Source organism: Condylura cristata, unplaced genomic scaffold, assembly GCF_000260355.1.
Source record: "Condylura cristata isolate star-nosed mole 26May11 unplaced genomic scaffold, ConCri1.0 scaffold00017, whole genome shotgun sequence".
NCBI lineage: Eukaryota > Metazoa > Chordata > Mammalia > Eulipotyphla > Talpidae > Condylura > Condylura cristata.
In genome coordinates this window covers 20,306,909-20,320,711 of record NW_004567118.1, presented here as the reverse complement: position 1 = coordinate 20,320,711, position 13,803 = coordinate 20,306,909, and the positions used below count along the sequence as shown (strand labels likewise).

The following is a 13,803-nucleotide window of genomic DNA, read 5'->3' as shown; positions in this document are numbered from 1 at the left end:
CGGGTCAGGAGAGGTCTGCCTCGCCATGTGGATCTCCTCCGGAGCAGGTGGGAATCGAACTTATGCAGAAGTGGCTTAAGCTTCTTAGTGCTGTGCTTTAACCCGCTGCGCCACCAGGGAGGGCCACATACTAGTTTTTAACAGACAATTCTAAGAAGTACTAAATGAATGTTTGTTTCTTTGCGAGTAAACAGACAAGCATTGTTTTTATCCTGTGATGTGGTAAAAGAAGAAGCACTCTGTATGAGATCAGTAACAGGATGATAGGATGTTCTTTGAAGAAAAATAGTGGCTTTATATGTTGCCTTACAGCCTGACACATGTGACTGTCATGAGCATGAAATAGTCATAAGATAATGTGTGGCGATATATAGCCTTTTTTAAGTATTAGGAACTTTGAATACTGATTTAGAGAAATCTTCAGTATTCAGTCACCATTTTTTTATGAAATATTCTATAGGTAGTATACCTACATGGAAGCCAGATAGTCAGTATACACCTGTTAAAAAACTTTGACCTGGCAATCCCACTTCAAGGAAATTATCCTAAGACACTGTATAAAACCATACAGGTATATTGCAGGATGTGTATGTATTCATGTTGTAATTATGAAAGATTGATTGTTACTTAAAAGGGATCTGATGAAACAGTTGTGATGCATCCATGCAGTGTAGCTCTAAACTGCTTTTTAAAATTAAGCAGCTATATACCTATTGACACAGTTATGGGGAATATGTATCTTGTGAAAATTAACTGTGCAGCAATGTCACCACATTAAAAATACAGTTTTATAGATGCATTGTAAGCTCTGCATGGATTTACACTGAATTCATTCTAATGATCATTTCTAATATTGACTTTTAGAGTTTTTAACCTGTGTGCTTCTGTATTTGTATTTATTCATTTTCCCATTGAATATATTTAAAGAAAAAAGAAACCAATGGAAAGAAATGCCTGAATACTGGAAGTTGCACACTTGCCGGTGTCTCACAGACTTCCTGTCCTGAGAGTTTAGGCAACCTTAACTTCTTTCCTGCTCTCTGACTCATCCTCCTCTCTCTTCCACCTCACTGACAGTCTAAGAATCTTCTCTTTGCTGTGTGAATTTGGTCCTGCTGCTTTGTAGAAATGCTTATGCAGGAGGGGCTAGTATCCAGCTTTAGTGTTCTCAGTTTATATATGAAAGCACTAAAGCCCCCCAAAATTGTTTAAAGCCAGGAAGCCAGAATAGAACTCAGGTTCTAGCTACTTGAGAATTTTTTCCTACAAATTATTAACCTTCTTAGGGTGATCAGATACCTATTTAAGCCTGTTGCCTAAGCCCTGTTCTTTACTCCTTAAAGTGTTTTTTGGGATGAATGTTTATTCAGTCGAACATAATGAAAGGAGCAATAGTTTATAGAAAATGCTTTCCACAACTTGCGTTGAAGGTATTATCTGGCCATATACATTATTTTCTAGGTAGTCTTAAAGTAGCTGACAGGTCATATGGAAAGATAATATCTGTGAGTTTTTTTTCATTCAGAGATGGCAGTTGAAACTGTGTCAAATCCATTCATTTCTGAACTCATTAGAGATTTTGTGACCTTGATTTAAGAAAGTGAGAAAGTAGATTTCCTCATATGTGTGTCCAGGGCCATGTGCGCATTCCATAAGTGAATGTATATATAACTGCTCTGATTTTTATCTGGTGTGAGTACGTACACCTATATACTCAGGTTTAGAAATAATGTATACTCTTCAGTGTCTTGATTATGTTGACTTTGGGAGTACTCACATGACTTGCCCAGAAGGTTTTGGAAGTATCTTGTGCTTGGAGCCCGGAAGAGATATTGTAGATGGAAAGAGACTGAAATTATTGGTATCAAAGTTGTAGTGTCAGCTGTAGTCTCTTGATAGTAAAGAAGAGAAGGAGATTAAAGGATGGGAAAAACAGAGGCAGTAAACCTACATCACTAGGAATACTGATATTTTGCTCTTCTGATGCAAATAATAGTTATTAGTCATTACCAGTCAACTGGTGATTTCCTGTTTTCAGCATTCAGAGTGTACATATAGTTGCTTTGTATATTCACTTAACTGTATAGTTCTACTACTCTTAGACCACCTTAGACTGCCTAAGAGGAAGAAGGAAGACTACAACTTTTGAACTTTTGGGTTTTTTTTTTGTTTGTTTTGAGGTAATAGTGGTTTACAACACTGATTCAGAGGTATAGATTCACAACTCTTCCAGTGTAACCACACATAAACCACTAGACACCTACAGTTCTCCAACACCTTTGGGCTTCCGTCACCCTTTACTGCTACCCCTTCTTTGGTAGTCTTGATTCTACAGTTGAATCCTACTCCTAAATTTACCTACTGAAAGAATGCAAAAAACACTAATGCAAAGGGATGTCTATACTCCTATGTTCATTGCAGTACTATATACAATAGCCAAGTTATGGAAACAACTCCTTTGCTCAAGGACAAATAAGTGGATTAAGAAGATGGTATATTTACACCATGGAATACAATAGCTACTCTTAAATGTATGACATCTGCCTCAGGATCTTCACTTGAACTGAAAGATAACATTGTACTAAGGGCATTTTTCTTATTTCTCAATCGAGTTTTAAGATTACACAGTAGTCATTTTACTATTTACTCATAAATAAGGCATCTAGAGTTTACCTGGTAGGAACCTATAATATCTTACATCTGAAACTATTAATATGCCCCTCCTCCCCTTTAAAAAATGTTTCATCTTATATGAAAAGCTGTGAGTCACTCAAACTGAAGTATTGATAGTTATGTTGTCCTTTATTCTCTGGACTCCTGCTTGGCTAAATCTGTGGAATTGGAGAACAGGCTGAGGTGGGAAATGCAGCCATATACTACACATCCCAGAAAAATTAAAGCCTTTCCCCTTTTGCTTCCATGTTGGCATGTTACTGATATTTATTGGGTAGTGTGGTCTTTGCGTTGGAACAAGTACTTGATAAATGCAAGCAGCTTTTAACTTGATTTTCTAGTTGACAGCAGATGACCTGAATGACAAAAGATACGTGTACTAGTTCTTCCGAACTTTTCAGGTCATCTTGAGAAAGCAGATAAGTGGGTTGGTGAACATTATCCTTTTGCTGAAATATACATCAGTTAGGTCAGACTACTTAGTATGGGGAAAGGTTAGGTGGGTTAGTTAAGGTTTGTACTTTATTTTGCTGGAGGAACTATCCACATTTGACTCCTGTACCTCTGACTCAGGTTGCTGCCGTGAAGGCTACCTGCCATACTTATGTGCTGATTTTATTGATGAAGAAATTTGGTCTTTCTGAAAAAGGCAGTGTTAGGTAAGATAGTGGGAAGCAGGACACTGGAGATATGGCATCTACTGTGTAGAGTTAGGCAAGCTACATAAATTCTCTGCATTTGACTTTTGCCGTCTGTAACACAGGGTAATAGTTACTATCTCAAAAGATTGTAATGAGTTAAGATTTCTTACCTGTAATGAGCTTTGATTAGGATTTGACACAAAGTCTTTTGCTCGTGGTTCTGGTGCTGTTACAGCTAATTTTTGCCTGGGTATTATTCAGGATCCTTTGACTGTCCCTTACCTGTCCTTGTCCTTCAAGATTTCCCTCCATTTCTGCTTTTACATTTCATAGAATAAGAGCAGGTATAGTTTCTCTACATCCTTGCAAACAGTTGGTATTTCCTGGTTGTGTTTTGTAGTTATTTTATTGTTTATTTATTTATTTTTAAACATTTGTGCATACAGAGCTGGGGTACAGGCCAGAGGTGCAGGGGTGGTGAGAGGCTTCACCAGAGACACAGTGGGGAGCAGAACTGGCTGATCATTGAAGTACACTGCTGAGGGGGGAGCAGTGGCTGGGTTAGGAGAGGTCTGCGGTGCCATGTGATCTCCTCTGGGGCAGGCTGGGATTGAACTAATAAAGAAGTGGCTTTAGCTTCTTAGTGCTATGCTTTAACCCACTGCGCCACCAGGGAGGTCCCTGTTGTTTTATTTTTAATCGCAGCCATCCTAATAGGCATGAAGTAATCTCATCATGGGTTTAATTTGCATGTGTTTAATGGTTAGTGATGTTAAACATCTTCATTTCTTTTTCCTTTGCCCATTTTTAATTGTTGAGTTGTAGGAAGTTTTTTATATTCTATTAATCCTTTATCATATATGTGATTTACAGTTATTTCTACCACCTACAGGTTGCCTTTTCACTCTTGATGAGCAAAATGAAAAACTTTTGTGCAAGTCCAATTAATTTTTTTTCTTTTATTGTCTGTTCTTTTTTTTAGGTGTCTTTGCCAGAAACCACTGCCAAATCCAGTGTCATGAAACTTTTCCCCTCTGCTGTCTTCTCAGAGTTTTATAGTTTTAGTGGTTCTGTTAGGACTTTGGTCCATTTTGAGTTATTTTTATACATGGTGTAATAAGTCCAGTCTCATTCTTTTGCTTATGGATATCCAGTTTTCGGAATATCGATTGGTTGAAGAGATAGTACTTTCTCCATTGAAAGGTCTTAGCACCTTTGTTACAAGTCACTTGACCATTATGTGTTTGTTTGTTTCTGGACTGCATTATATTCTAGTGGTGTGTGTGTCTGTCTTTATGCCAGAACCACATTGGTTTGATTGACTTTGTAGTATGATTTGAAATCAGGTATTAGGAGTAAGCAGATTTATTCCTTTTTATGATTATTTTAGCCTTTCTGAAGATGATATTTATATGAATATTTTTCAATATCACATGTTGAGTAATGTGTGGACTGAAAGACAGAACTACAGAAGGGACCTTATATAAAAGTCTTAAAAGCTTAAACTTAATCATGAGGACAATGAGAGTTAATAATTGCTACATAAGAAACTTGGTGGCTTGGGGCCTCCCTGGTGTGGCACAAGGGATTAAGTCTCAGCACTATGAAGATGTCTGCAGGCGCTGCAGCATGAGTTAGATCCCTGGTGGGGGAGCTAACCCACATGGCACAGCAGATCTCACCTGTCTTGCTCCCTCACCAATGTATTTCAGTCTGCCTGTTCTGCTCCCCACTCTCTGATGAATCCTCTCACCCCTTTCCTTTACCCCAGTTCTTCTATGCATAAATAAAATAAAATCTTTTAAAAAGAAAGAAATTTAGTGACTTTAAACAACCACCATATATTACAGTTCTGCTAAGCTCTGGATTAGTAGTTTTGAGGCAGAGGCAGCTAAGGTTGTTCAGTGGGTTTATTTAGACCCAGTCATGCTTCTCAGGCACCAGGAGGCTTGATAGGTGTGGAGTGATCTAAGATGCCTTTGCTTCTACCTGAGGCATTTGGTGATGATTGCTAACTGATTTGTCTGGAGGCATCATCCTGGCACAATCTTGCCAATGTAGCCACTTCCCACAGACAGGGGTTGTTCAGGGCAAATTGTTAAGCCAGCCCAGATTCAGGAAGTGGAGAAACATTTTGTTGATATTGACAGCAGAATCATGTTGCAAAAAGGTTGTGTGAACATGAATAAATGAAATTTGTAGTTCATTTTCTGCATTCTTCCTTAGGAGTGATGGATAAGATTTGTAGTTTTAAATTGATCACTCTCCAGTCAAGAAAGAATTGAAGGGTGCAGGGAAGAGTAGTCAAGGCAGAGTGAAGAGACCATTGCAGTGCTCCATGGGAAAGATGGCAGTATGAATTTGTAAAGACATTTCCAACACTTTTTACCTTCTACTTCTAGACATCTCAAGATGTTATACTGATTTAAGGACAAAATGGAGAGGGGAGACATTGAGCTGATCCAAAGAGGCTGTCCTGGATAAACCTAACTGGAAATAATTTGATAAATTTTGATGAAGTCTTTCACTAACTCAGAGAATTTTAAGGCAAAACCTATGACACATTTTTCATGAGCCACCAAGAATTTAGGAAGAATGGAAGAGCTGATTTATTTTTATCACTGTATTTCCAGTTGCCCACACAAAGCTCCCACTGTTGCAAGGCCTGCTTGTCAGTGCTTCATTTGTCTCTGCTGTTGTTGTTTTTGGCTAGGAATGAATGGTAGCTCAATGAAAGTAATTTATATAGAGCTAGTGAGTCAGATGTAGAGATGTTTGGTAATTCAAACAATTTCTAATTGATGTATCTAAACATATTGTGTGAGTGAAAAGATGAGTTGTCTTTTTGTTTTTCGGTTTTTTTTTTTTTTTTGGCAGAATGTTAAAAATAGCACACAGATACATGGACCACAAACTAAAGTGTGTGTCTGTTTACATATTTAGTCAGCATTGTAGTCACATGGATCTCTACCCCAGTGGTCTCCATAAATAGAGCTTCATTACTTAGGAAAGAGCACAGAATCACAGAAACTGCAGAGGGTAAGTAGGGTAGCCTTCCTGTGCTTTCTACTGTGAGCTATTTACAGTGTTCTTAGAGGATCTTATATGCATGATACTCAGTGGATAAAATAACTGATTTCAGAGCATTAGACTGTTTGTTGTCATATTCAACACTATTTGGAAGCAGTTACTTTGCTGCAGTGGTAATACAGCTTCCTAATACTGGATTGGGCAATGATTTTTGGTAAAAACACCATAAAGTATAGACAACAAAAGATTAGTAACTGCAGGTAGGCATTTTACTTTCTTAAATTTATTTTTGCTGCCACTTCTTTATTTTTGTTTTGCTATAAATTTTTAAACATTGCAGACATCACCTCATTTCACAAACACATTACTATGTATCTATAAGAGATATTTTGAGAGAAAAAAAATCTCTTTAATATCATTAATACAAGTATAATAAATTAGTTTCATCTAACATCCAGTCTGTTTTCAATTTCTGTGATTGGTTTCGACAAAGCCTGAAGTCGACATAACTACTTTTTGTTAATATTTCTAAATCTATATGCAACATATCCTTCCTTTTCTTCTCCCCCCCCCCATACAGTCTCTTTGTTGAAGAAAATTGGTCCCTTATTTCAGATTTTTAAAAATTTATTTTCTACGGTCTGAGTTCTGTTGTATAAAAGACATTAGTCTAGAGTTTCTTCTATCTCAGTATATTGTGCTCTTGTTACAGCGGAGTGAGAGAAGGGCTATTTGTGATGTCATTAAACAAAAATAAAATTTTTCTTCTTGGTGATTACATTCCCTTCCCAGGTGAGATAGGCAACAAACAAAAGTGAATCATAAAGTTTGTTAGAAGGGTGGGTAGTAGAATGATATGGGAGCTGGGAAGATGGTAAAGCAAAACAATATCATTTATATTTAAGCTGGTGGTTCACTCTAGCTACTGTTCTGTGGGTGATAAAGCAGAAGAGGAAAGTTGCTTTGTAATCCAGTCCAGATCTAGTAGAGAATCAGAAGGAACAGAAGAGTCAGGAATGGTGGCAAGGTTTCTGGGGCCAGCAGCTGGAAAAACTGATAAGGAAGGGCTTGAGAATCATAGTCATGAGCTGAAGCCAAATACTTGCTACCATTTCCATTCACCTTCAGTAGTGAAAATTGCTACTTTTAAAAGTTGTATTGCACTAAAGGCTTTGATTTTTTATTTATTAATGCTTAAATTGTTCTTTAAATTCTGTGAAGTGCTTTATGTTTTGCAGATGTCTTACTTAACAGTACTTAACTACAGTGCTATTAATAGAGCTTGCAAATAATCTAGGTACTTGTAGTTTGCATTTGTAATAATTGTTTTTGGCTCTTTTTGAAAATTTTAAAATAGTAAAATGAATAGTCATATCTAAATTCAACAAGTAACATTTTTGACATTTGCTTATGTATAAAAATTAACCAAAAATTTTCCCAACCCATTTGGCAATGAGTAGAGTTCACCACGAACAACCAAGAGGGGCCTCCCTGGTGGCCTGGAGGTTAAGTTTCAACACTACCACTCTATGGCCTGAGTTCATTCCCTAGCCAGGGAACTGATTCACATGGGGCAGCAGATTCCCCCTGTCTCACCCGCTGCTCACCTCAGCAGTGTATTTCAGTCAGCCCACCTATTCTGTTACCCACTCTGTCTCCTGTGAATCCTCTCCCCACCCCAGCTCTTACACACACACACACACACACACACAGAAGAAACAAGAAATTTACCATTAATGCCATATGATATTTAACATATAGTCCATTATCAGATTTGTCCCCTTTTCCTCTGGAATCTAGTGTAAGATCACCCATTTGGCTGTCCTGACTCTAGTCTCCTTTAATCTGTATGTATCTACCTGTTGTCTCTTATGGCATTGGCACTTTTAAGGAGACAGTTTTCTTGCAGAATCCAACAGTTTGGATTTGTATCATCAGTTCTTCATGATTAGATTATAGTTAAAGCATGCACAGATGTACTTTTATCTTTTGAAGGCTTAAAAATGTAAGCATAACAATAGTGTGGTTTTTTATAGCCTTTTATACGTATCACTTCCAGTTACTGCTCAGTGCTAGCAAAGCATGTGTCCCATAATCAGAGAACATTAAGTGTAGGGAACTTTATATGTCATATCCAGAAGTCACAAACTTCAGAAAACTAGGATAGGTAGTCTTATAACAGAAACTGAAAGTCAAATTTTGACATCTCTAGGCATGGCAAGTATTTTCAGATTTGACTTAGTCATTTATTCTTCCCCCAAGCTCTGTTATTTAAACCATCTGTGCTGCCCCTGAAACTTTTGGGAATATATCCCACAGGCCAGTGCCTCTCAATATGCAACTAGGGAACTTCAGTCTTAGAAAGGCCAAGTTGCTAAGGAGCACATAGTCAGTAAGAGACAGAACTTACAGATCCAGGAACTTCCAGTATCTTGAAGGCTCAGTTGATTTTCAACCAAAATTCCAGTGATTTGCATTGATAGAACAAATAGGTCTATATTAGGGAAGATAGAGGGATCACAGGTATCATCAAATGTAGTTTTTATCTAAAATAATACTAGTAGGTCCTAAGTTGATTTTGTACATTTTTCAGGGTGTGGGTGCATTTGATACCCTTTATTTAGGATTATAAATTTCTTATTTATATATTTACAGTTTTTCATAATCACTTTCTTTTTTAGGGACAAGGCTTTGGGAGACCAAGTGTATACCATGCTGCCATTGTCATCTTTCTTGAATTCTTTGCATGGGGTCTGTTAACAACTCCAATGTTAACTGTAAGTATTGCCAGTCTAGGTCCTTTTTTGTGAGGGTATAAGAGACTTTTCTTTAAAGCATATACCCCTGGGACTTTGTGTTTGAGAGTAACTCTTGTCATCCATTTCAGATTGCTTATTTCATTGTGTTGTTTTCCACAATGTATAGTATATGCTACCTGCGACAGAACAACTGGGCTGTTTCCTAAATATTCATGGGTAGGGAGATGTTCCCACTGAACCAGAATTCTTTGGAGTGATGTGCATGATTTACATATATGTTTAGGTAGAGTAAGGTGTCCTAAAGGAAATGATCACAAAACTTTTTAGTGTATAACTTGCCTTGTGTGGATATAATGACCTCTGACTTAAGAACATAGTAAGTGGGAGGTTTGGTGAATGTGTTGTACAATGAAAGTGGTAATTATGAATGTCCAAATTTCCACTTTTTGGTAGCTTATCTACAGCCATTTCTTTGTAGAGCTGCCTTCAACACAGTGTTGCTCAATAAATATTTTCTTTATAAACAGGTATATGTGGGCACATAAATCTATGTCCTTGAGTGCTTCTCTGAGACCTTTTTTAGTCTGGAGATAAACAGATCAGGCTACTTGTTTTAAGGAGCTATGTTATTTTATCTTTGACCCTAGTTCACTGATATTTTCCCCCTAGCTTCATTAGGTGACAAAGTTAAGAGTGTCAAAACAGTTTTCTGATGCAACCAGTCGCCTATAATCTGTTACAGAAGTTAAGCCATTTTTTCAATATAGAAGTAACCCTGACATTATTCTTTATTTGGTAAGAATTCATACGGAGATGAAAACATTTTATTGTTTTTAATGCCCTGTCAGAAATTCTAAAGCCTACTTTCAAAAATCCTTAGGTTTTTTTGATATATACTAGACTGTCAGATTCCTTTTTATTTTAATTAATTAGTTAATTTACTTTAATGGGCTGAGGAGGCTGATGTACCTTATGTTATCTACCTTCCTTTTATCTGGTCTTTAAAAATTTCTCTGAAAATTGTTTTATGTTTCTCAGTGCAGACATTTTTCACTAGATTAATTTCTAGGAATTTGTTTTTCATGGAGTTGTGAATAATGGAATTTTAAAGTTTTAATTAATTTTTTGTTTGTTTTTGTGTATTGACAGTTTATCTAGCAATTTTGCTAAATTCACTATTAATATTTCCAGATTATTTTTAAATAATTTTTTGGAAGATTTATTTATGTATTTAAGAACTGGGGTACAGGCCAAAGGTGCAGTAGCAGTGAGAGGATTCACCAGAGACAGAGTGGGGAACAGAACTGATGGATTGAAATATACTGCTGAGGAGAGCCGTGGGCAAGACAGGAGAGGTCTGCTGTGTCATGTGGGTCAGGTCCCTGGCCCAGATCGAACTCATGCTGCAGTGCCTGCAAATAGCTTTCATAGTGCTGAGAGTTAAGCCCTACAATAGGGAGTCCCCTATTGTAGATTCTTTTATCCATACTCATATTTTTTGTAAATGACAGTTTTAATTTTTTACAGTTATTTTATAATTTTCTTTTATTATTTTTTAAACTATGATCCAGTACAGTTTTGAATAGAAGCAAATCTAGTGGGCATCCTTATCTTATAGATGACCTGTGGTAGAAAGCACAAAATATATTTGCTATAAACTTGAGATGTTTTCAGAGAAAGGATAGTCTCTTCTGGAAATTTTCTACTTTGCTTGGATTGTTATCATGGGTGGATATTAAATTTTTTATCAAGTGAAGTTTCTGTATATAATCAGTTAATAATTAGAAATACCCTCCTCCTCTATTCTGCTAATATGGTTAGTTACATTGATTTTGAATGTTGTTCTTTGAATAAACCTTTTCAATTAGTATAACATGCATTTTAATATGTCTCTGGATATGATTCACTGGCATTTTGTTAGTGTCTTTGCATCTGTGGACATGAGATAGGTTGATGTGTTTTTCATTTTTTACATTTTACAAGGACAGGTTTATTAGGAAAAGGAAAAAGAGAGGACTTGCATAGTTACAAGTGGTTAAGAGAGTGATACTCTTTCTTGTGCCTTACAGTGGTTTTCCTTAAATGTTGTGTTGAATGGTTTGGTGTTGTAGTGGAGAGTCATGTTCTTTCTACTCTACTAAGTAATGCAGTGATGTGGTAATTCAAACCCTATGTTTTGAAATCTGAGTTCCTGTCAGAAGCTAGAAAAGCATAGGGAGTTTGGTAAAACATACACTTGACAACTCAGTCACTTGAAAAACATAGTGTGAGGTAAATAGTATTATCAGTTTGCTACCTGTAGCTAAAGTATAGTTCTCCAGCCCATCAAAAAGCCCTTTTCCTTAGAACTGAATGTATATACTACTGCTTGTAGGTGCTCTTGATTTATGAAAGTGTGGGGGTTCTGGGATTTCCTCTATAATAGGAAGTAGTTCATCATGTGATTGTATTTCATACGACTTGCCTTTTGGAGTCCCACGCCATTCAGTTCATAGAACTATGCTTTTAGTTGTCATCTTAGGAGCAATTTTGAGAGCAAAAGAGTCAGCAATTTTGAGAGCAAAATTACTAGGAACATATTTTATCATCTTTTAATAACCAACTCATTTAGGGTTTTTTTTTTTTTGGAAAATTGGATTCTTTGAAGATCTTTTTTGCATTCATATCATATTGTCTATTTAACTGTAGGTTTTGTTGTCCCTCTTCTCATCTGTAGATACTGTCCAAAGTCCCTTGCTATTCTTTGCTTTCTAAGAATGTTGTAAATTTAGTTTCATATTTCTTTTGTCATATCAATGGACTTTTAGGTAGAAGTAGAAAAAAGTAGCAGTGTGTGCATGTATATATGTATGTATGTATTGTGAATGTGTATGCTTACATATTTGCAAACATTTTTTTTCTACTAGACATTTGGAAGTACCAGTTTGGAATCATTATATTACAGATTGAAGGTTAGGGTTCCCTTAACTACCAAGGTGATATTAATCTGGGTTATAGGCCTGTATTTAAGTTTGTATGACCCTTTCCAGTAACTGCTCAAAATTATTGATGGTTTTCAGAGTAGCCAATCCAATCAATGATTTAATTTTGCTAAAAATGCTTTTTGTAATTAAAGCAGCTTTGACTGTTGGGCATTCCTTTTAGGTTGTGGACCTATTTAGATTTCTGCCTGTTACCTTTTCATACTTTTCAGAAAGCTTTTTATGTTTTATTGATTTTAAAAACTTTTCATTAAGTTTTTGCTGAGGTTTGTCTTTTAATTTATCTTGACATTTGTTTGAGTTTTATAGGTTCTGCATGAAACGTTTCCTCAACACACTTTCCTCATGAATGGTCTTATTCAAGGTGTAAAGGTAAGAACATTTTTTGTATGGTTCACAATGAACTAAAGCCAAGAACCCTTGGTAGTATAACTCTGGAAGTTTAAATGACACTTAGGGAGTTGATTATTGTTTGTTGTGGAGATGTAATTAACTTTTTTTAAAAAGATTTAATTATTTATGCATACAGAACTAGGGTATAGGCCAGAGGTGTGGTGGGTGAGAGGATTCACCAGAGACAGAGCGGGAAGCAGAACAGGCAGATTGACAAAGTACACTGCTGAGGGGACAGGGGTGGGTCAGGAGATGTCTGCCACGCCATGTGGATCAGCTCCCTGGCCTGGGATCCAACTCGTGCTGCAGTGGCTTGGGAGAGTTTCATAATGTAGTGCTTTAACCTATTGCACCACCAGGGAGAGCCCCTAACTAAATTTTTATCTGGATTACCAAAGTCAAAATAAAATTCAGCTCAAATCCATAAAGCATAAAATGGTTTACTAGTAACAGCAATACTTCATTTTTACTAACGTACTTAACAGTTCTTATGTGGACTTTTAGCTGCTCTTCGTATCTACAGAATAAAATGCCTGAGTGTTAAACTGTTTTGTTTTGGGGTTGTTTTTTGTGGGTTGTTTAATAGTTTTTTGGGGGGGCATAGACTGACTTTGAGGAAGAAGGTGCATCAACATGTAGTTCTTCATGTAGAGACTTCTTGACACTGCTGGTGTTCTAGCTACTACTTTCTGCATGTTTCACTTGTCTTAATTAGCCTTCATTGTTTAGATTTTAATGTGATAGCTATTAGAAAAGCTTACAAATAAGGGCTGTGTTCCTGCCCCTACTTTGTAGTAAAGCATACAGGAATAGGATCTAATTTGCCTTTCCCAAATTAAATAACTTTCCTTTGTGCCTAACAGCACACTTAAAATTATGCCTAATTTGTAATTTTAAAGAAATGTTGATGACTTGGAAAGTACAAAGGGTAAAATGTTAAGAGCTAACTGACGCTCAAAATACGGTGTTTGACTGCTCTTAATATATAGAATATGTGCCCTGTCTACAATACAGTGTATGCCTACAAAGAAGACAGACACTGTACAAATGACTCAGTAAGTTCAGCAAAGAAGTACTTTAACTTTCAGTGTTTCTCATGTTTTAAATTACCATGTACTAGATAAATATCTTACTTTTATTATATTTCAGTAAACATAACTGATGTAAAAGTTGTGAGTGTTCTACTGATTGAAAAAGATACCTGCACCCCCATGTTTATTGCTGCTTTATTTACAATTGGAAAAGCATGGAAGCAGCCCAAATGCCCACAAGTAGATGATTGGATTAAAAAGATGGAATATTACTCAGCAACCAAAAAAGAGAAAC

General features: G+C 36.5%; 1 protein-coding gene across 2 annotated transcripts in view; it reads left to right on the top strand.

Annotated features, from left to right (window-relative positions):
• Positions 1 to 13,803, top strand: part of HIATL1 (hippocampus abundant transcript-like 1) — a 41,314-nt gene that overhangs the window by 5,058 nt on the left and 22,453 nt on the right. For both annotated transcript variants that reach the window (XM_012726669.1, XM_012726668.1), the window contains exons 2-3: positions 9,026 to 9,121; positions 12,394 to 12,456. In XM_012726669.1, coding sequence (XP_012582123.1) covers positions 9,026 to 9,121; positions 12,394 to 12,456 — 159 coding nt within the window. The remainder of the gene's footprint in view (positions 1 to 9,025; positions 9,122 to 12,393; positions 12,457 to 13,803) is intronic.